Source organism: Sylvia atricapilla, chromosome 29 (genome assembly GCF_009819655.1).
Source record: "Sylvia atricapilla isolate bSylAtr1 chromosome 29, bSylAtr1.pri, whole genome shotgun sequence".
Classification (NCBI taxonomy): Eukaryota; Metazoa; Chordata; class Aves; order Passeriformes; family Sylviidae; genus Sylvia; species Sylvia atricapilla.
In genome coordinates, this window is record NC_089168.1 from 361,443 (window position 1) to 382,750 (window position 21,308).

At 58.4% G+C, this 21,308-nt stretch overlaps 2 protein-coding genes across 6 annotated transcripts in view; both read right to left on the bottom strand.

The window, feature by feature from the left end:
* Positions 1-376: 376 nt before the first annotated feature.
* STAC3 (SH3 and cysteine rich domain 3) lies at positions 377-4,152 on the bottom strand. Its single transcript, XM_066337460.1, has 12 exons — positions 4,029-4,152; positions 3,245-3,311; positions 2,616-2,874; positions 2,378-2,475; positions 2,117-2,191; positions 1,911-2,003; positions 1,742-1,808; positions 1,486-1,535; positions 1,274-1,368; positions 981-1,032; positions 678-815; positions 377-502 (listed from the first exon to the last, which is right to left on the bottom strand). The coding sequence occupies exons 2-12, from the start codon at positions 3,308-3,310 to the stop codon at positions 404-406; spliced, it is 1,092 nt and encodes a 363-aa protein (XP_066193557.1). The 5' UTR covers position 3,311; positions 4,029-4,152; the 3' UTR covers positions 377-403.
* Positions 4,153-5,420: 1,268 nt separating this feature from the next.
* Positions 5,421-21,308, bottom strand: part of R3HDM2 (R3H domain containing 2) — a 39,113-nt gene continuing 23,225 nt past the window's right edge. For 2 of the 5 annotated variants that reach the window (XM_066337437.1, XM_066337438.1), the window contains exons 9-24: positions 21,187-21,295; positions 20,046-20,141; positions 19,118-19,149; positions 17,003-17,235; positions 14,088-14,257; positions 12,127-12,216; positions 11,311-11,553; positions 10,621-10,747; positions 9,956-10,191; positions 9,472-9,626; positions 8,976-9,076; positions 8,118-8,287; positions 7,839-7,983; positions 7,649-7,749; positions 7,462-7,546; positions 5,421-5,884 (exon numbers count right to left, since the gene is read on the bottom strand). In XM_066337437.1, coding sequence (XP_066193534.1) covers positions 5,535-5,884; positions 7,462-7,546; positions 7,649-7,749; positions 7,839-7,983; positions 8,118-8,287; positions 8,976-9,076; positions 9,472-9,626; positions 9,956-10,191; positions 10,621-10,747; positions 11,311-11,553; positions 12,127-12,216; positions 14,088-14,257; positions 17,003-17,235; positions 19,118-19,149; positions 20,046-20,141; positions 21,187-21,295 — 2,443 coding nt within the window. In that variant the 3' untranslated portion in view covers positions 5,421-5,534. The remainder of the gene's footprint in view (positions 5,885-7,461; positions 7,547-7,648; positions 7,750-7,838; positions 7,984-8,117; positions 8,288-8,975; positions 9,077-9,471; positions 9,627-9,955; positions 10,192-10,620; positions 10,748-11,310; positions 11,554-12,126; positions 12,217-14,087; positions 14,258-17,002; positions 17,236-19,117; positions 19,150-20,045; positions 20,142-21,186; positions 21,296-21,308) is intronic. The other 3 variants (XM_066337439.1, XM_066337441.1, XM_066337442.1) reach the window with 3 other exon arrangements.

A 21,308-nucleotide genomic window follows, 5' to 3' on the forward strand; every position in this document is an offset into this window, starting at 1 on the left:
CACAGCGAGTCTGGGGGTGCCCCCTGCTTGCATCCAGTGTGTCTGGAGGCACCAAAACCTCCCACGGGGGAAGAGCCCTTGGAGCACCTCCTGTCCCCCCGTCCTGCCCCGGTCCTGGGGGGGGACAACAGTCCCCCAGGGACACCCCAGGGATCCCATTGCTGCAGGCAGCAGGAATGGGCGTGCCCTTCCCTGACCCCATACCTGTCCTGCAGCCAGGGCCCCGCCATCCCCATCCCGGGGTCCTTCCATTCCCCATCCCGAGGGTCCCCTGTCCCCATCCCGTGGGTGTCCCTGTCCCCATCCCTGCCCTGCAGCCGTTCTCTCTGTCCCTGTCCCCATCCCCACCCCGCAGCCAGAGTCTCTCCGCCCCATCCCGGGGGTCCCCCCCCCGCAGCCCCCCTCAGATCTCCTCCAGGAAGTCCACAGGGAAGAGCCCCACTTTGCGGCCGGTGAAGACTTTGACATAACCGTTCACCTCCTCCCCTTTCTGCACCACGATCTGCGGGCGAGAGGGGACGGGGTGAGACCCCCCGGGACCCCCCCAGAGCAGGGGGAACCCCAAGTGTGGAGGGGTCGGGGCAGAGCAGGTCTCATCCAAGGGGCTGGGGGAGGTGGGGAGTGGGGGATGGTGATTTGGGGGGCTGGGTGGTGATTTGGGGGGGGTCCCGTCTCACCTGATCCTTCTTGAGCGTGATCTGCCCGATCTCCCGGTTGCCCACGAAGGAACGTGTCACTTTATGCACCCGCTCTCCTGCCCGCACCCGGATGATGAAGTTGGGAGGGAAATACCCGATTTTCTCACCGATTTTCCCCTGGAAGGAGGCAGTGGGGGAGTGCAAGGAGGGATTGGAGCCGATCTGGGGGTCCCACATCCCGCCCGTGCCAGGCTGGGTGTTGGTAGGAGGTTTGGGTACCCCTCTTGCAGTGCCACAAACTTTCCCAGCCGAGCTCTCCCTCCTGCCGCCCTCTGCCCTTACCCGCCACCACTCCTCATTGGAGTCATCGACCACCGTGATCTTCTCCCCCGGTCTGCAAGGGAAGGAAGGGATCTCTGAGTGAGGGGCAGGACCCCCAGCCACGGGAGACCCCAAGGAAAATCTCTTTTCCTTCAGAATCAGCCCCTGGAACCCTCCATCTGGCACGGGACACGCGCAGCCCGTGGGCTCAGGGGGAGGCAGGTCCTGCACAGAGCAGGGAAATCCACGGAACCGCCTCAATCCAAACCCCGAAAGCCTTGGGGAAAGAGCCCAGGACAAGGCTGGGAACTCACGGGAAGTCCAGGTCGTCCTTCTCCAGGGCTTTGAAGCGATAAAGTGCCACGAAATAGTGAGACTGCAGGAACCCCCCCGGCTGCGGCTTCTTGCTCTGAGGAGACACGGAGTTTGCAGTCCCGCAGGCGGCAGACAGCCCTGGGGATCCCAGCAGGGAGATCCCACACGCTCTGCTCAAGGCTTTGGGGTGCAGGGTGAGGGTGAGGGGTACCTTGTCGTCTGTTGGGCTCTTCTCAGCCTTCTTGTCCCCTTCAGAGGCACCTGGGAACGGGAGGAGGGGTCACACCTCTCCCGGTGGTGCCTCTCGAGGGTCTCCTCAGCCAACGTGGAGATGCAGTGAGAGCCCCAAAGACCTGGGGGCCCTATTTCTGCAGGGCAAACCCACCCGGGTGACCCCCCCAGACACAGCCAGGGGCTCCCTCCCTGCCCCATGGGCTCAGCCCCCCAACCCTCAGCCCCGCGCTCACCACCCTCAGCTTTGCTCCCCACCGGCTTCGTGGCCTCTGGCTCCTCGTCCATCATCGCCGCCAAGGGCTGGAGGGCAGAGAGACCTCTCAGAGGGTGCAGAGTAGGGGTTTGGTGGGGTGTTGGCACCGCACCGGCAGGAATTTGGTGAGAGCCCGACCCCACACTCACGTTCTTCTTGTCGTCCTGCCCCTTTTTGCGCTCCTTGTTGGCCATGATGACGCCCGTCCGCAGCGTCTCGAACACGGGGTCGCTCCTGTTTGCTGCTGGGGCAGGGGGATGATGAGAAGGGGGGTCGAGGATGGGACACGAGGGGTTGGGACACCCCGGGGTGGGGACCAAGGGGACAGGGCGCCCCAGTGCGGGGACTTACCAAGGAGCTGGTCCTTGGTGCCGGCGTACTGCTGGTCACTGTAGAGGGGAGAGCTGTACGCTCGGCGGAACCCGGGCGGCTGGGAGGAGACAGAACGGGGGTCAGAGCATCAGCCACCCCCCGAACCCACGGGCCACCTCTCAGAGCTGGGGGCACCCCGAGAAGGGAATTCCGAGGTCCTCCTCAGAGCCAAGAAATGACAAAGGTGGTGACAACTTCGTTGTGGCCACTCCCGGAGGTGAGGAGGGCTGGAGGTGGCACTCACGATCTTGCCGAAGCAACGCTGCATCTCCACGTAGGTCTGGCAGTGGTGGTGGATGTTGGTTTTGCAGTTCTTGCACCTCAGGCCAAATTTGTTGTTGACTGGCAGTGGGGAGGGTGGAAAGGAGAGGGAATGTGACACTGCAGCTGTGAAACAGGCGGGACAGAGCCCTGGCCCCCAGCCCCAGCCGAACCCGTGGTCCCCAGCCCTGCCCACGGCCCCCAGCCCCCTCCGGACTCACGGACGATCATGCGGGCACAAACGTCACAGAATTTGGGCTTTTTGAAGTAATGATCTTTGAACTTGTGAGGTTTGTCATTAACAAGTTTCTCGGGTTCGGGAGGTGGCTCGGGCTCCTCTTCCTCTTCCTCCTCTTCGTCATCCTCATAGATGTAGAAGATGGGTCCCCCCGAGGGGCTGACCAGCTCCCCGTTGGGCTGTGGCTCCGGCGCCGGCTCCTCCTTGGGTTTCCGCTGGAAAAGTTGCTTCAGCTTCTGCAGCTGCTGGGCGAGAGAGGACGGATGGTGTGTGAGGGACACAGGAGAGCAGAGCCCCTGTTCCCGGCTCCTTGCCCCAGTGCCTCGACCCACAGAGCCCCTCCACAAGCGGGAGGAGACTCCAGGAACGCTCCGAAGATGAGGACCCTCCTCCCAGTCCCGTGAAGTCTCCACAAAAGAGGAAGCTGTGCTTCCTGAGCACCTCATGGATGTGGGTGCTCCAGGGAAATGCCAAGCTGGGAAATGCCCACCCAACACCCGGCTGGATCAGGGTCCCCCCAGGCCTCCCAAAGCCTCCCGGGGCTGCGGCAGGATGGTGATAGAGAGGGGGCTTCCCCCACCCACCCAGACTGCCCTGTGGGCACCCACTTACCCGGCTCTTAGGTTTCCCACCTGAAGCAGGTGAAGCTGGTGGCTCTGGCACTTCCTTCTCCGTCATGCTGCAAGGGGAAGAGACAGAGATGGCTTTGGCTGGGGCAGTTCCAGCTGCAGGAGCCCAGCGAGGGCTGAAGTGGTCAGAACTCTGCTGGGTGGGCAGCGCCTCTCCTTCCCCTGCCCATCCTGCAGCTCCTGGCCTGGCGAGGGCTGGTTCTGCCAGGGGAGCCCCGGGGTCACTCCCACCGCCCATCTCGCAGCCCCTGCTCCAGCCAGGGCTGGTTCTGTGTCCGAGAGCCCCGGGGCCAGGCCGGAGGAGGTCGGTGCCCAGCTCAGAGCGCGGCACATCCGCTGACTCAGGGACGCGGTGCCAAGTGCTGCGAGCCAGCCCCTGGGCTATCTGCACGTGCCCACCTCAGCCTGGACATCTCCATCTCCCCGAGAAACTGCAGACGGTGCCACCCTCAGGTGAGCACACGGGCCACACATCATCCGGCTTTCGGCTGCCACCGGGACAGGAGCTGCTCCCGCATCCCCCAAACCATCCCGCACAAAGCCCTGCCCGCGCTTCCACCCAGAGCTCGCTATTTTGGGTGATACCCACCCCCCAAAGCCCCTCCAGCCCAAAACCAGCCAGGAAAAGCAGCAGGAAGCAGCGATGGGGAGCGGGGAGCGCTGGGGTGAGGGGCGCTGCAGGAATGGGGCACCCCGAGGCCCTGCAGCTCCGGGGGGGCTCAGGGTGGGCACAGCCACTGCAAGGGGGGCACACACGGGACACTTACCCTGCGCTTGGAGGTCTCGTCGTGCGCTGAAGAAGCCCCCGAAGGGCAGCCGGTGCCGGGGCCGGTGCAGAGCCCCCAGCCCTCCGTGGCCGGTGCGAGGGGAGGGCGGCAGCCGGCCCGGTGCCGTGGCCAGCGGAGTGACAGGGCACAGGGGGACGACAGCTGAGCGGTGGCGGGGGCTGACGCCGGGAAATTGGAGCCCCAGCGTGCGCCGGGAGGGAGCGGGTGGAGGAGCCACCGGCTATTTGCGTTGGTGGGTTGCTGGGCGTGCCAGGGGCCCCCCCAGCCTGGCCCGGGACAAAGAAGGAACCGGGCACAGCGAGAGCTCCAGGAATTGGGCACACTGAGCGTTCCTGGAGCTGGGCACGCCAAAGGCTCCAGCTTCAGTGGATTGTGCACTGGAGGCTGCTGCGGGTTCGGTGGGCAGAGGGGCAGCACTGGGGTCTCTCATGGGGTGGAGTGGCTGCATCAAACGCTGGAACCAAATCCTGCTGGTGCAGGCTCTGCTGGGATGGCGGGAGCTGGGATCTGCCTGCGCCCAGGGACACGGCCCTGGAGTTAATGGGCACCCAGGTGTCCCTTAGGTCCCTGCCTGGCTGTGGTGGCAGTGAGGTGGGTGTTGGCACCAGCCTGGGGTTGGATCTCTCCTTCCTGGCAGCTCTTACCTGTCCAGCTGCACCTGCTCAGGAGGGAGCATCCTGCTACAGCCAGAGGCTCTGGCTGTGCCACCCCAAATCCTGTCCCCAGTTGCACCTGCCAGCTCCAGGTGCTGCTCCTGTCAGCAGGAATATGATGGTTCCTGGCAGAGCATCCAGCTGGGGCCACTCCACACCCTCATTCCTACCTTGGAATTCCACAGCTGGATGGGGCCAGCACCTGGGAGAATCTGAACATCTGTCAGGGGAGTCCAGCCCCAGTCCAAATGCTCTGATCCCAGCCTGGGCTCCCCACTTTGGCACACCATGGGCTTGCAGCCCTTGGATATGCCAAGCTTGTGGGCAGGACTGGGCAGGATTTTCCCCCTGCCAGTGTCCCTTGTGCTGTCCCCTCACCCCACTGAGGCAGCACAGAGCCCCCAGCCCTGGCACTGGCAGAGAACTAGAAGTTCCATTCAAGTGCTGAACAATTTTCCTTTTTTTTTTTTTTTTTTTTATTTAAAAACAACCCTCCCCAAATAAAATAAAACCAAAAATTCCTCCCCCCCCTCCCTCCCCCCGCAAAATAATAATCCGATTAAATAAAATGTGCAGTGAACATACCAATCAACACCTGTATGTGCGGTCCAACACAGTGCTTAAACAAAACCATAGACACAGGGGAGAGGGGGGCGGGCACGGGCATCACTCCAAAAAATAATAATTAAAAAAAAAAAACAAAAAAAGAAAAAAAAAATCAACTTCTTGTCTCTTAATTATGTTCATATAAATATATCAAGGAAGGAGGGCGAGAGGAAGGGAGGGCAGGAGGAGAAGAGGCCCAGGGGAGTGCCCGGTGCCCACGGGAGCCCTACTGGGAGCTGGCCCGCTCCAGCACCCGCAGGTCGTAGTTCTTTTTGGCCACGCGCAGTTTGAAGCGGCTGAGGGAGTTGTTGAGGCGGAGGGAGGCGTTTTGGGCAGCCAGCGGGCTGGGGAACACGGCCACGATGGTGTATAAGGCAGCGAGGTCACTGTGCCTGCCGTTCTCCGGAGTCCCGCTGTTATCCCCGCCGCCGCCGCCTCCGTCCCCGCGGCGCCCCTGAGTCTCTTTGAGCCACTGGATTTTGGCACCGGCCATGGCGAGCTGCGTGAAGAGTTTGTCGGCCTCTGTCCGTGTGATGCCCTCGGGCAGGTCTGTCACCTCCAGCACCCGGCCCAGCACTGCAGGGAAGGAGCCGAGTGTCACCGGCCAGGTCCCGGTGTCCCCAGGAGCCACCCTGGCTCTGGGTTGGAACACCCACCTCTCCTGGGCACAGGAACACCGTGCAGCTGCCCCCACAGCAGGAATTTATTCTTTTAAGCCACACACTCGCCCTCCAAAGCACCCCTAGATGCTCCCTGGAGTACCCCATCTCAATCCCTTTCTGTGCCCACAGTGCTGGTTTGGCTTCAGGAGGCAACGTGGGTTATTTCCCAGTGTCTCACCAAGTCCTCCTTTGGAGAGCTGGGCAGTTCAGGCTTTCCCAGGGGCTCTGCCCTGTTTTCCCACCCCAAACCTCAGGTACCAGTACTGGGAGCCAACCCCGTGCTCCCACCCTGGCCCCGGGAGGGAGAATGGCTGCACCCATGGAGGATGGTGGCACTGGGTGTGTCCTGCCTGGTGCTACCCAAATCTGTCTGCAGCTCCTGGCTCCAGTTCCAGCCCAGTGGTCCCCAAATCCTTCTGCAGCTCCTGGCTCTGACCTTTGTCCCTGCTCAGTGGTCCTCAAACTCCTCTGCAGCTCCTGGCTCTCTCCTCTATCCCTGCCCTGTAGCCCCCAAATCTTTCTGCAGCTCCTGGCTCCAGCTTTTGTCCCTGCCCAGCGGTCCTCAAACCCCTCTGCAGCTCCCAGCTCCAGCCTTTGCCCAGTGGTCCCCAAATCCCTCTGCAGCTCCAGTTCCAGCCCAGTGGTCTCCCAATCCCTCTGCAGCTCCTGGCTCTGACCTCTGCCCCTGCCCTGTGGTACCCGAATCCCGCTGCAGCTCCTGGCTCCAGCCCTGGCTCTGGGCTTAGCAGAGCTGCTGGAGGGATTCTTTGCTAATATTAACGTGGCACGTAGGGACCGTGCCAGGGGCAGGAGGGGGGGAGGCAGCTCTTAAAGGGCCCCTGCAACCAGCTGCTGGTGGTGGCACTGAGGTGACATGGGGGACAAGCCTGAGGTCTCCAGAGGGTCAGTGAGGGCTGCTCCATCCAAGTTGTGGGTCCCTCCCTTGCCAAGGACCCAGTGGAGAAACGCTGGACAAGGGTGGAGAGAAATGATTCACTGGAACCCTCAGCCCTCACAGCCACCCTGGGAGATTCCCAAATCTCAAAGATGAGGCTCTGAAGCTGCAGGCCCCAGGGGAAAGGGAAACATGGGTGGGAAGAGTGACTTGGGCAAGCAGTGGTGGGAATAAGATCTCAGAGTCTGGACACTCACTTTCTCCTGATCAAGGAATAAAATCCCAGTTCTGCCAGCTCCACCTGCTCCTACATTTCCACCCTCTGGGAGGCAGGAACAGCATCCAGGAGTCCTTCTCAGAGGTTTTTACTCCCTGTTCACCCATGTCCCTGAGGGCACAGTGGGCTGGATCTGCTGCACCCCCAGCCTGGACTCACCTGGGCTGGGGGGTGTTTGTGGGTGTGGGGAGGAGGCACTGGCAGGAACCACTCTCCAAAACCAGCACGGGGTTCTGTGGGATGCTGGTGTGGGCAGGGATGGCACCTGGAGTCTCCAACAGCCCTTTGTGGGGCAAAGGGGCTCGAGGGGGTCACTTGCCTACGTCACTCGTCCCCAGGTCAGTGGACGCTGATTTAAGGGCCTGTCTCTTGCTCCGGTTTCCGTGCTTCATTCCAGTCTGCCCCTTGAAGGAGAAAAAGGGCAGGCACTGTGTCACCTCAGGGGGCATTGTGGCTTCACGGTGCCCACAGAGGGGCCAGGGAAGGGACACAGGGCCCGGCTGTACCTGGTGTCCTGTGTAGCTGGGCTGGTTGTGGAGCAGTGGCGGGGGACACAGGGACAGGTTGTACTGCAGGGGTTGGCCCAGCAGCGAGTACCTCCCATCACCTGCACAAGGAGCCCGAGTTTGTGGGGATCCCAGGGAAAACCCCACAGCATTCCCAGCCCTCTGCTGTCCCCACACTCCTTCCCCTTACCTTGTGCTGGGCCCATGGGCCGGGGGAACTGTGTGAGGACGGGGAGGGGGCTCAGCCCCGTGCACACACTGTTGAGGTTGGTGACGGGCGACGGCGTCGGGGACTGGGTTGGGGACGTGATGGGGCTGTTCAGCTGGGTGCTGGCCTGGAGAAGGGACAGTGTCACACACCTCCAGTGCTTGTGACTGCTCCTACACCCACCTCGACCCCCCACCCATCACCCAGCCCACCCCAAAGGCTGAGCTGCCTCCTCCCTGTCTCTCCCAGTCCCCCCAGTACCTGGGCACTGGTGTCGGGGTTGTAGAGGTCTCCTGGCTTCTGCCCCCGCTGCTCCAGGCTGTAGTACTTACAGTGGCTCCACTGCACCACAGGGGGGTTTTGGGGTGCCTGGGGGCCGTTGGGGACATTCAGCTGCATCACCACCACACCAGGGCCTGACGGGGACACCCCTGGGGACAGACACAGGCGCGTATGGCCCAGGCTCTGCTGCTGTGGGACACAGAGCCCCTGCCTGTCCACGCCACTGCACACCTTTCCCCACTCCACACTCTCTCCTCTGCCACTCATGACTTTCTCGGGCAGGTAAAACCCCACCAGGACCCTCTGGGGATTCCTCTCTAAGAGCAAAGGTTACTCCTGGGGGTGATGTTTAATCCAGGAGAAATGGGAGCACAGGGGCCAAGCTGACGGATGGCAGCACAGTGACCGCTCTGAGCATCTCCACAACACTCCAGGCAAAGGCTCCAAGCATAAATCCAGGTGCAGAACTCCAGCATCTTGGCTCAGATCCTGCAGCTCACCAGGTCCAGACCTCCATCATCCCAGTTCAGCTTCTGCACCAGCTCACCCTCAGTAGCTGTGACATGCAGCAGGAATCCAGAGCCTCCTCATCTGCAGTTCTTCCCACTCTCACCAGCCCACCCAGCTTCCTGCACCCCACTGCCCACCAGGGCAGGCAGATGCCAGGCAAGAACCAGTGCCACATCCTGCTCATTCCCTGTGGCATTCCCAGACTAAGGAATCCCCTTGCACAGAAGGTGCCAGACTTGGCTGTGAAGTGGCAGCTCTGCAGCCCATGACCCAAAGGCTGATCCCACCTGTGGAGTGGATGCCAGCCCTGCCCGTGGCCCCTCGTACCTGAATACTGCTGCTGCATCTGGGGAGGGCTGCAGGGCGCCGGGGACTGTGGCATCTGGTACTGCTCAGAGCCAGGAGGCTGCAGGAACCCCACGGATGGGCTGTGGAGCAGGGGGGGCTCAGGTGAGGATGGGGAGCAAGAGCCAGGGCATCTGCACAGGTTATTCCCAGTTCCCTCTTTACTGGGATGGCTGAACACACAGGAGCCTCTGGAGAGGGCTGGGCACACAGGAGCTTGACATGCTGGTGGCCAGGAATGGACCAGCTCAGGGAGGAGCAGCATTTGTGGTACCCACCCACCTCCAGCCCCAGGAGCATGTGCTCCGTGCTCACAGCAGGATCATCATGGAACCACCAAACAGAATCATGGAATCTCCCGAGTTGGAAAGGACCCACAAGGATCATCAAGGCTGACTCGTGGCCTGGTAGGACACCCCCCAAAACCCCCACTGTGGGCACAGCACCCCTTTCTCCCCCAGGGAGGCCAGAGCTTTACCTGGTGCCATTCTGCTGGGCAGTGGGGATGACACTGTAGTAGATGGGGACCCCTCCAGCCTGGAGCCCCCCCTGCACAGACTGGCTGGCTGGCACAAGCACTGGCTGCTGGAAGGGCTGCTGGACCACGTTCTGGGACTCACTGGCCATGGGAACCTGGGCAGGGAGGAAAGCAGCAGGTGACAGGTAACAGAGCAGAGGGAACTGGCCCAAGGACACGCCAGCAGGGTGAAGAGATTCATGTTTTTTTCTTACAGCCCAGAGCAACCCCACCCAGGCACAGAGAGCCCCTCCCAGACATCCCCCTAGTCCTCCTCCTCGAGATGTCCCCCACAGATCTCCACATGGATGTGCCCTCCCTAAGATTCCAGGCATGCCCTGTGAGCAAATCCCTGCCTTTGGCTGCATCCCTCAGGCACAGGGCACATCCTGCCCAGCCAGGGCCCCCTCCCAGCACCCCGCCCTGGGGAGCAGCAGATGCTCACCTGGTACGAAGGCAGCGGCGTGTACTGGACCATCAGACCTTGCATCTGGTTGCCCATCCCACTCCTCTGGCTGCTGAGGAGCCCGGGGGGCTGTGCCTGCTGCACCCCCATCACGCTCTGCATCTGGCCCCCCATGTTGTTCCTCTGGCTGTTGAGGAGCCCGGGGGGCTGCGCCTGCTGTACCCCCACCACACCTTGGTATGTTTGCTGCTGGTTGGACATCATTGGCTGTAAACCTGCCAGAACAGGGTTTCAATGGAGCAGCTTCCCAGCTGGACACAGGAAACAGCCCCAGATTTAGGATTTAGGGAAATAAATCCTGCCTCTGCCACCACTTTCTGCTAAAGAGTGGGGCAAGGGCTTCCCTTGGAGCAGATGTAAACACACCCAAGGGACGCTGCTGGCTTTAAATTCTCCTGGTGGCCCTTCAGTGAGGCTTAAATCCACCTCATCCCCTCCCCCAGCAAGCTCAGAGGAGAGGGAAGGACACCACAGCCTCAGCAGATAGAGGCATCCCAACTTCCCAGCCAAGAAGCAGGTCCAGCAAAGAGTGGGAGACGGGGAAGAGCAATCCGGCCCCAGACAGCGCATGGGAGATCTTTGGAGCCAACAAAAGCAGCAGGAAAGGGAAAGCTGCCCCCTTCCCCCCCTTTACAGCCCCTTACCTGGCTGCTGGGACTGCTGGGGGAGCTGCTGCGGGCGCTGGGAGCTGTAGGCCACTGGGTGACTGAGGGGTCGGTATTGCTGGCTGGAGTTGGGGTACTGCCCGGGGGGGTAGTAAGAAACCTGAATCTATCAGGAGCAAGAAAACACAGTGGTGAGGACACAGGAGGGAGCAAGACCAAGAAAGCTGGTCCCCCAGGACCAGTTTTCTCTCTCACCTGGCCTGGCTTCTGCCGAAGGGAACCACCCAGGGCTTTGGCTCTGGCCAGCTGATGGCTCCTCGGGGAACCGCAGCCCCTTCCCGCGCCTCCCAGCCTCCTCATCCAAGCCTTTCCCAGCACAGTAGTGCAAGAGCACAGTAGGCACAACTCTCCTCACAGCTCAGGGGACAATCCTAGAGGTCATAAAGCCCTGCAGGACCCCAAAGAGAGCTTAGAGGTGTCAGCCCTGAGTCCGGCCACTGTCCCTCCCCCACTGCTGAGAGCCAGGAGTGGCCTGGGGGGATCCCAGGAAAGAGCCTCGTGGGCTCAGAGGGACACGGGGATCATCCTGTGCCTAACAGGGGAGAGTGAGACCCGGAGCCTGGACCCCTGTGGATGTATCCATCACCAACTAGCAGCAGAAAAAAGAGGGACCCATTCCCCAGCAGCCCCTGGCCTGCCAGCTCGGAGGATGTCCCCTTGTGTCCTTACTTGCTGGGGAGGCTGAATGTAGCCCTGGGGCTGCAGCACCTGCTGAGTGGGGGCCGTGTGCCCCGAGGCCGAGTAGCTGGAGGTGGGAATGGGCTGCCCAGGGGTTGCCATGATGAATCCTGTCTGCTGAGGGTGCTGGGAGATGAGGGATGACTGGAACATCGCCGAGGAAGGATCCGGGGCTTCCGTGGAGCCCTGTCGGCTGAGGCTGATCTGCCCAAAGGGGCTGCTGAGCTCGTCGGCCTGGAGGGGGATAAGGGCAAGGATGGAGGAGGATGGCACGTGGGACAAGAGCAGGTAGGACACAGCTCTGCTGGTGAATGCAGACCCCTTCTCCCTGTTCTGAGAGAAGCTGCCCCAAAAAGGCCCCCACACATGAGCCACAGACCCAGAGCAGGACGGGGGGACATGCGAGCTGAGGGGGCCAAATGCTCAGCAGGATGTTGGGGACACGTGGGGTCCCATGCAGGCAGGGGTGACTCCAGCCCAGCAGCCACATCCCATGGGGGACACTGTTCCCAAAAGATCCCCGTGGAGACAACATTGGGGCTTGGCTGAGCCACGGCCCCCAGACCCCAGCACTGAGCACAAGCATCGCTGGGGAGCTCTGGGCTGGGAATTTGCTCTTCCCAAACTCTTTCCAAGACCACCAACTCCAGCAGCGGTGGTCTCGTGGCCTCGGGCATCGCAGAGCTCCGTGAATCCCAACCCCAGGGGGTCGGTGTCCGGGACATACCTGATCAGCACAAAGCTCACACAACACAAACACAGCACAGAGCACAACAGACAGTGCAGAAGAGGAACTGGGGTTTATACCAGGTTGTACTGCTGGGGTGGAGAGACTGGCAAGAGGACTTGGGGGCAGGAGCTTGGAGAGTACGGAACAGGCTGCAGCGCCGGGACCGGCTACGACCAGCAGAGAAGGGAATGGAGAGAGATTGGGAGGGGAGGGAAAGGAGGGAAAGGAGGGAAAGAAGGAAAAAGGAAGGAAAAAGGAAGGAAAGGAAGGGAAAAGGAAGGGAAAAGGAAGGGAAAAGGAAGGGAAAAGGAAGGGAAAAGGAAGGAAAAAGGAAGGAAAAAGGAAGGAAAAAGGAAGGAAAAAGGAAGGAAAAAGGAAGGAAAAAGGAAGGAAAAAGGAAGGAAAAAGGAAGGAAAGGAGAGAAAGAAGGAACAACAAGGTTAGTCAAGTGAGCCAACTGCAAACACAGAGGGGCATTGCAGGGGGTTGGGAAGCACAGAAACCATTCCAGGGCATCATCCATCCCATCAGACACAGCCCAGCCGGAGGCTCTGCGGAGCTGAGGAGGGGTGACCTGCCCCAAAGCAGCTCTTGCCTGGCAGGAGGAGTGACATGAGTTCACCAGGGCCAGCAGCAGCAGGAGAGCCACGTGTCCCAGCACAACCCTCGTGTCTCTCCTGTTCCCAGCATTCCCTACAGTGTTCCTTGGCCATTCCAGTACACTCACCTTCCACAGGGACCCACAGTTTGTCACCTGCAGCAGCTGCTTTATGACAACCCCTCACTAAAACCCACACACGGTGCTTTGGGCACTGACCCAGTGATGGTCAGAGCTGGATGGGGGTTGATCCTTTGATTTGGTGACAAAGAGGGACATGGACATAGGGATGGTGCATTTCCAGACCCTTCACCAACAGTCAAACACCTGAAATCAGTTTTTTTCCAGGATCTTAATCCTTGGATGAGACAATAGAAGATACAAACTGAAACCTCAGCACAATCCAGTGATCCTGCATGAGATCCCACTCAGGGACTCTGCTATTCCAGCTCCAGGGAGACAGCTCATTCCTTGGGGGTCCACAAACAGATCCACAACCCTGGAGTCACTCCAGGGCCCAAGAACTACCAGCTGCCTCCTCTCCTACAGCTGGGAAGAGCCAGCAAGGAGCTGCTCCTGTTACCTGCAATAAAAGCTTGACCAGGAGGTTCTTCCCTCCTGTCAGTCCAGTCCAGTGAAAACACTGAGAATCCTGGAACAGCCCAGGTTGGAAGGGACCTCAGAAAAACACCTGGTCCAACTTTTCAAGGGAAAGGGAGCCTTGGTGTGATTATCCAGCAATCTCCCTGCCCTGTTGCATCTTGAGCCCTTCCAGTGTAACTCCAGTAGCTCTTTGCTGTAGAGTGAGTCCAAGGTGATGCTAAAGGATCCCTATGGAGCAGGTTGAGATCCAGCACCAACATGGGACAGGAAGGTGCCATGGATACCCCCACACCACATGAATTTGCTCCCCTAAACCCTGTACTGGGATGGTTCTCACCCCATCCCCACTCCTGCAGCAGGACAGGGCTGGGCTGTGGTTGGTCACAGCCTCAGGAGCACAATAAGTACACAGGAATGTCACCCATGGGTGCCTCCTGGAGGGTGCCAGCCCTGGAAACAGCCCAGCAGGTTGTGGGACACGGAACTTCCCTTGGCTTTAACTCAGAGAGGGATGGTCTGGAGAACACACCCAGACTTGCTCCAGGACTTCAGAAGACCAGTCCTGGGGAGCTCAAACCCAACACCCATTCGGGATGATCCTGTTGGGAACTGGTTCCAGTTTGCCACTCATCCAAGTGGACCCTTTTCCAGGAGGGCTGCTGGCCCAGCAGAGCTGCCAAGGCAGGAATCTCCCAGAATCATCCAGGCACAGCAAAGCCCAACTTCTCCTGCTCTGCCACGGTGGGACAATGAGTGTGGGGACCCCCAAACCCAGATGTGAGCCCAGATTCCTCTGGCCCTGCCTCCCCCCCGACCTGTGTGCCCCGTGGGACTCACCTGGGACATCATGGGGCTGCTCATGGCCGGCTGCTGCTGGGCTGGGGGGAGGCCAGGGGCCTGTGGGGGCGGCTGTGGGGGCGGCTGTGGGGCTGTGCAGGGCAGGAGGCCACGGCTGGGCTGCGAGGATGGGGACTGGCTGCAGGCCTCAGGGGCACCTAGCACCAAACCTGCAACAGAGAGAGGCACGGAGGCATGGATCCAGGAGGAAAGGGGAAGGCACGGTGGGATCCTGTCCCCACTGGAACTTCCATGGTGATAAACAGGCACAGTTTGGGCTCTGCTCAGAGCAAAGCAAGGTGCAGACACTCCAGTGGGTTGTACCTCCCTCCTCTCCATGGCCAGGTGCACACATTGTCCTGCCCAGTGGCATCCAAATCCCTCTGCAGCTCCTGGCTCCGAACTTCAAAGCTGATCCTGGGTCTCCTCTGCCCCACACACAGGGAAAGAGGAATCTGGCTGCCAACAGCAGCATCTGCCAAATGGGGGGCTCTTCACCAGGGATCCCAAAACCAGGGAGCTGCCAGGTACACCTGACTCAGCTCAGTCTGTGGGAAGGAGCTGCAGAGCTGTTCCCAGTCCCAGCTCAGGTCTGGGCACGGCCCCACCTGGACACCAACACTGTCATGACCTGCCTGGAACACAGGGGAATGGCAGGATCCTATTCCACAGCCTCACAGAGCCCCTCTTCTCCCAGGAAAAGGCTGGGAAATGGCAGGCTGAAAGCAATCCTTTCCCAGAAAAAGCTGGGAAAGAGCAAGATGCACACTGCTGGCACCCAGCTGTGAAGTGTCTCAGTATTCCAGTCTTACTTGCAGAAATAAAAGGGTTGTGCAAGTATTGCTCAATGCCCAGTAGCTGCTGTTTAACCAATTCTGCCTCTGATCTCCCACATTTCCACAGCAGATCTCCAGGGATTCTGCTGAGGAGCTCTGTCAGCAGCCACATGCTGCAAAGGAGGGAATATTCCACTGCCAGCTGCTCAAGGACTGGATGGGAAAAGAGTCCCTGAGTCCCAAGCACTTCCACCCCCATGGAATAAACATGAGGATATGGAAGAAGGTGGGTTTGGTGTTTTTTCCCCTCAAGTGACAACTCCTTAGCATTTTTTTCCCCTTTCTCCCAAGATGTTTCTAATCACTTGCCATTACATAAAGCCTGAAAAGCAACTGTTCTGATCCCTGGGGGGACCTGGAGGGAAAATTACAGGAAGAGCCAAAAAGCAGCTTCTCTCTCACTCTGCTCAGCACACGCTGGGACAGATCTTCAAGTGCTCCCAACACTCCATGAATCAGTCCTGGAGGTGGCTGCAGCTCCCAGAGTGAGCACAGGGCTGGGGATGGGAACAGGATCCTGGGAGGCACCGTGGGCACCTCTAAACTGGGAGATGAAGATGTGGTTTCAAAGCCAGGCTGGGTGCTGAAAGGATTCTTGTTATTGCCTACAAGCACCAATCTGCATCTCCTGACCACAAAAATAATGGTCCCAAAGGTTTGGGACCTGCTGCTGACCAGTGGGAACAGAGGAAAGTGGGATAACACCAGGTTCTGCTCACTGACACCACACAACTACCCCATGGCTCCTCAGCTGCCCCGGGATTAAATGGGAGCAAAACCTGGGCTGCCTCCTCCACAAACACCTTTCAGGTGTTTCAACCAAGCAGCTGGTTGAAAAGAAAGGATTCTGCTCCTCCCTGACTGAGGGGAGGTGTCCTGGACATGCCCAACCAGCACACACATCCCTTGGGAAGCTGCTGCCAGAACAGGCCACCTGTGACACCCCAAAGGAACATCCCCCACGCATGGGCTGTGCTCTGGGACCTGGATGGAGAAGGGCTGAGCTGAAGCAGCAGAAACACTTGGGATCCTAAATCCCTTTGGCTTCAGCCAAATTCCCCTTGGCTCCCAGCAGCTCTGCAGCTCCAGCCTGGAGTTTAAGTTCAGGAGGAGTTCAGTGAATCGCTGAGAGAGAACACCGTGGGCAGATCACAATTACAGAGTCCTTGACAAGGTAACTGCGTGTCTGATGAGACTAATGGGTGACACTTTTCCTGGCCCTCCTCCTCGGAAAGCAAGACAGAGTGCCAGGAGGTTCATCCTGTGGATCCTGAGGGTTGGGAGATTTTGGGAGCAGAAGGGAACAACAACACAACAGCAGAGGAGAGAAAACAACACTAACTGGGAGTTTGAGCTGCAGGGGCTGGGAGCAAACTCTGTCCTTTACCCCAGGTAATTCTGCTGAAGGGATGGGAGAGGTGATGGTGAGTTCTGATGAAGTGGGTGAAGAACCAGAGTGGCACAACCAGGTACCACAACCAGATGGCACATCCATGCCAGGATATCCTGGTGCCACCCATGTCCTGTTTTAATCAGAGCATCAGTTCCCCAACCCAAAACCTGTCTACCAGTGCCCTTTGGCAGGGAAAAAGCTGCAGTTCTTCAGCCCAAAAATCTGCCAGGTGCCCTTTGGTAGGGAAAAAGCTGCAGTTCTTTAGTCCAAAATCTGCCAGGTGCCCTTTAGCAGGGAAAAAGCTGCAGTTCTTTAGCCTGAAATCTTTTTACCAGGTGCCCTTTGGCAGGAAAAAAGCTCCAGTTCTTTAGCCCAAAATCTGGCAGGTGCCCTTTAGCAGGGAAAAAGCTGCAGTTCTTTAGCCTGAAATCTTTTTACCAGGTGCCCTTTGGCAGGGAAAAAGCTCCAGTTCTTTAGCCCAAAATCTTTTTACCAGGTACCCTTTAGCAGGGAAAGAGCTCCAGTTCTTTAGCCCAAAATCTATCAGGTGCCCTTTGACAGGGAAGGAGCTCCAGCTCTTTAACCCAAAATCCCCCAGGTGCCCATAAGGCAGGGAAAAAAGGTTCCTCAGCCCCAAACCAGCCAGCCCAATGTCCTTTTGGCTCCTGGCAGCAGCAGCACCGTACCTGCCCGTGACGTCCTGCTGGCAGTGCTGCCCTTGCTGCTCCCGATGCTGTCCCCCCGGGTCAGGATGGAGATGCCACTGAAGCTGCTGGCTTTGGTGACGGGTGGCCGCAGGCTGCGGATGGAGCCGTCTGAGTCCGTGCTGCTCCAGGGCCGCGGCTCCAGGGATTTGATCTCGCTCTCGGTGCTGCTCTGGCGGCTGCCCGAGGCCCGGCTCAGCCCGTCCCGGGTGCCCCTGCAGAGAGCAGAGGAGTCAAACTGGGCTCCAGTGAAAGGACAGGGGCAGAGCTGCTGGTGCTGCACCAGTACAGCCAGTGCAGGGTGGTGGGGACAGGCAGCAGCTGGGTTTAGATCCTTTTTGGGAGAGTCTGATGGCAAAAACCTTCCTAAGGCACAGCAGCTTTTTGTGCTGATCTGTGGTGACAGATGTGGTGACAGGCAGCTCCTGGCCCCTTCCCCAGCCAGGAAGAGACCTCAACAGGGTTAAAAAAAGATCCTGTGCTAAAGAACTCCCTGTTTCAGAACAGGGAGCTTTTAAAGGCCTGGAGACAAGGCTCATGGAGATCATGGAGACCACCTCCCAATCCAGCCCTCCTGAGGATTTCTGCTCAGCTGGGCCTGTCTGCCCAAAGCTGCCCCATCCCTGGAAGTGTCCAAGGCCAGGTTGGATGGGGCTTGGAGCAATCTGGGATAGCTCAAGGTGTCTCTGCTCAAGGCAGGGAGGTGGAAAAGGATGAGTTTTAAAGTCTCTTGCAACCCAAACCATTCCAGGATTCTGGGCTATGACCATCCCCAGAACTGTGCCCTCACTGACCACCCTCCCTTAGCCCAGGCCAGCTGTGGCCACAGCAGGACTTGGTGGGGTATCAGCACATCACCCCAGGGAGTGAGCCTGGTCCATCAGCCCAGCTGGGAATGGGCACCCGGGCTTTCCCTGGGGAGGGATGGTGAGGAAGAGTCTGGCTCAGAAAAAAAGAGGCTTGGAAGGAACTCCTGAGGTGATGTCCTGGGATGCTGGGAGCATGTGAGAGCCAAAAATGCATCTCTTGGAAAGCAGAACAATGGTTATGTCCCTAGAGAGCTCAAAATGGTCCTGAGGCCCTCTCCCCTCTCTCATCCAGGGGAGCCCCAAAGCAGATGAACAGAGTTCCTCAGGGCCTGGGCACCACAGCCTTGGCACAGCCCTGGCTGCAGCTCAGCTCCCAAACCTGCAGCTGCATCAGCAGCAGGGTTTTTGCTCCATTCTGCATGAGTTTTACTCCAACCCCATAGATGTGAGAACTGTCCTTGCTGTCCTGACCAGCCCTGAGTGACACAGGCAGACCCCAGGACACAGCCCCCGTGACTGTGCTGAGGACACTGCATTGTCCAAGACAGCCTGGGGAGGCAGGTGATGGGCCAAGGAGAGGGACAAAGCTGCTCCTGCCTGGCTCAGATCCTCCTGTCCTGTCCCACACAGAGCTGCCCCATCTCCAGAGCTTTGGCTGGAAGAGCAGAGCACAGCAGGGATGAGGCTCTGTCCTTTTTCATCCCTTTTTTTTGTCCCCACACCTCGGCAGCTGAGGCTGTGCCAGGTGACTCATCAGCCTCACTCCAGCCCTTTCATCCATGAGAAAACTGCTTAAGGAGAAAATGCTGCTCAAACGTGCTCCCTGTGCCCTCAGCAGCTCCTGGGGCTGAGATGGAGCCTGAGACACTTCACTGTCACCATTAAGTCATCCTGGATAATCAGGGATTAGGGACAACCCTGCCTGATCCTACTGTTATCCTGTAAGGGCAGGGATTTCCTATCCCTTTGGGGAACAAGAGGTTTGAAAACTGCTGGAATTCTTCCCTACCCTTCCCACCCTCCTTTTTAATTGATGAATCAGCCAAAAAAGGTCTAAAAATTGATGTTGCAAAGAAAACACCTCCAGTAATTCCACGAGCAACTGTGCACGGGGGGATTCAGCAGGACATGGCATAAAATAAATCACACAGAGATCCCTACAAATCTGCCTCTGTCTGTGAGAGCTACAAGCAAAGCATTCTGTGGAGAGTCTGATGAGGGAAAAGCATCATTTTAGAGTCATGCAGGGCTCTGGAGACCCCTCCAGGGGCTGCAGGGCAGCACTCACCTGCTCTCCGTGAGGTATCCGTTCTGGCCAGACTGGGAGCAGGAACATGGAGATGGGGAGGAGAGAAAAGAGACACTTAGTAACTCTGAAAGAACAAAGGCAGGTGATTCCAAAGGGTGGGGCTGGGACACAGAGTGTTGAGGTGTGGTGTTGAGCCTCCTGCACACCAGCTCCCTGTGGATCTCATTCCAGGCTCCTTCCTGATCCCTGCAACCCTGAGATCGCTCAAATCTGAGTCCTCAGCTCCCTCCTCCATTGGGGCAGCTTTGATGGTATCTTGGCTCATGTGACAATCAAGGCCAGGCATACAAAGGGGTTTTATGTCCTAAATGCAGCATTTGGAGCTGACTCAGTGCCCCTGGAGCCACCTCTGAGCCAGATGTGAGCGTGGGGCACTGCTCCAAGCACAGAGCAGGGATTGCAGGAAGCAATAACCAGGTTGGACACTTGATGGGCCAGACAATAAACACTCTGCCCAGTTCCTCCTGGGAATGCTCAAATTCCTCCTAAGAAGGCCTAAATTCCTCCTGGAAAGGCAGAGCTCTGCTGGGTCAGAAGGTGGAAGCTGCAGCACTGGGAAGAAACTAGGAGACGCAGCTGCTGCTCCCTTTGGGGCAGGAGATGGTTTTCTGATCACCCCAAAAATGCCACTGCAGAAACTTTTAATCTTTTGTGCAGCAAGGAACAGGACTGCATCCATTCCTCCCTGAAATTTTAGGAAGGAGCAGATTGGAGGGTGCACATGTGGCTCCTCCACTCCAGCAGCTCAGACATCTTTATTGGGAGCTGGAATTCACTGGCAAATCCCCAAAATTCTGGGGAATTGGTAGAAAAAGCAACGAGGAGATCTGACCTCTTGGCATATTCAAAGCCACCTTCTGCCCCAAAGCTCCAGGAGGATCCTGGCAGGTGAAGGATCCAAACTTACCTCTCGTGCAAATATCCGCTCCCTGACCCGCTGATACTCCTCCTCTCGCTCTTCTATGGATTTGCTCCTTCTCCCATCCTGCAAGGGGAGTCTGATCTGAAGGGACAAACACAGCTCAGGGGTCAGCAGTTGCCAGCGGGAGCAGTCAGCTGCTGGGAATTTTGGGGAGGATGTGGATTATGTGGTGTCTGGATGCAGTGATCCAGCCTCTGCCTTTTGAACCTGCCTTCGGGACACCTGAGTCCAGGGATGAACATCCCAGAGGTGCCAGGATGTTCATCCTTGGACATTCCCCAGCACAACCACCCTGCCTGAGATCAGGAATATCACCACCAGTCACCCAGGGGGAGAAGCTAAAGGTCACTCTTTGGAGCATGTGCCAATGCTCCTGCTCCCTCGTGGATCCTGTGCTCCGTATGCACCCGAGTGCCAGCACAGGGAAACCACAAACTGAACTGCAGTGATCAGCTTCTCATCCTGACTTAAACCCAGGAACAGGTCCCACAGCACAGGACAGCACTGGGGTGATGTGACTCTGGGTTTAGATGGGAAAAAATTCCTGCCTGTGAGGGTGGGCAGGCCCTGGCACAGGGTGCCCAGAGCAGCTGTGACTGCCCCTGGAAGTGTCCAAAGCCAGGCTGGACATTGGAGCTTGGAGCAGCCTGGGAGAGTGGAAGGTGTCCCTGCCCATGGCAGGGGGTGGAATGGGATGAGCTTTAAGGTCTTTTTGAACCCAAACCATTCCATGTTTCTATGAAGATGGGAGCTGCAAGACCCAGAGATCCCTGGGGAAGGGCGTGACTAGCTGCAAGCCCTGGGAATAGAGGGGAAAGCAACACTCAGCTGAGGGCTACTTCCAAAGAAACCTTGGCAAAAAGCTCACCTTAAAACCTGGCCTAACCCCCAGCTGATTTTAGGGTATGGAGAAGTACACCTATAGATCCCACACCAATTTTTCCTCCATTTCCGTAATATTTGGATAAGTTTTTATGTAATTCAGATGCTGCTGCTTGGGTGGGGTGGGAGCTTCTATTCAATGTTACTTCAAGAAACCCAAGAGAATTTTAGAGCTGTCCTTGTCTTGTGACCAGTCACACCTGACTTTCCCAAAGGCTGCAGATGCCCTACTGCCACCCCTCACCTGGTTATCATCCCGATCCATGCTGGTGTCATCCCTTTTCAGGATAAACCTCTGTGGGAACTCTGCGTTCTTCTCATCCTTGATGTGCTCAGAGAACCTCTGCTCAGGGCTGCAAGAAAACC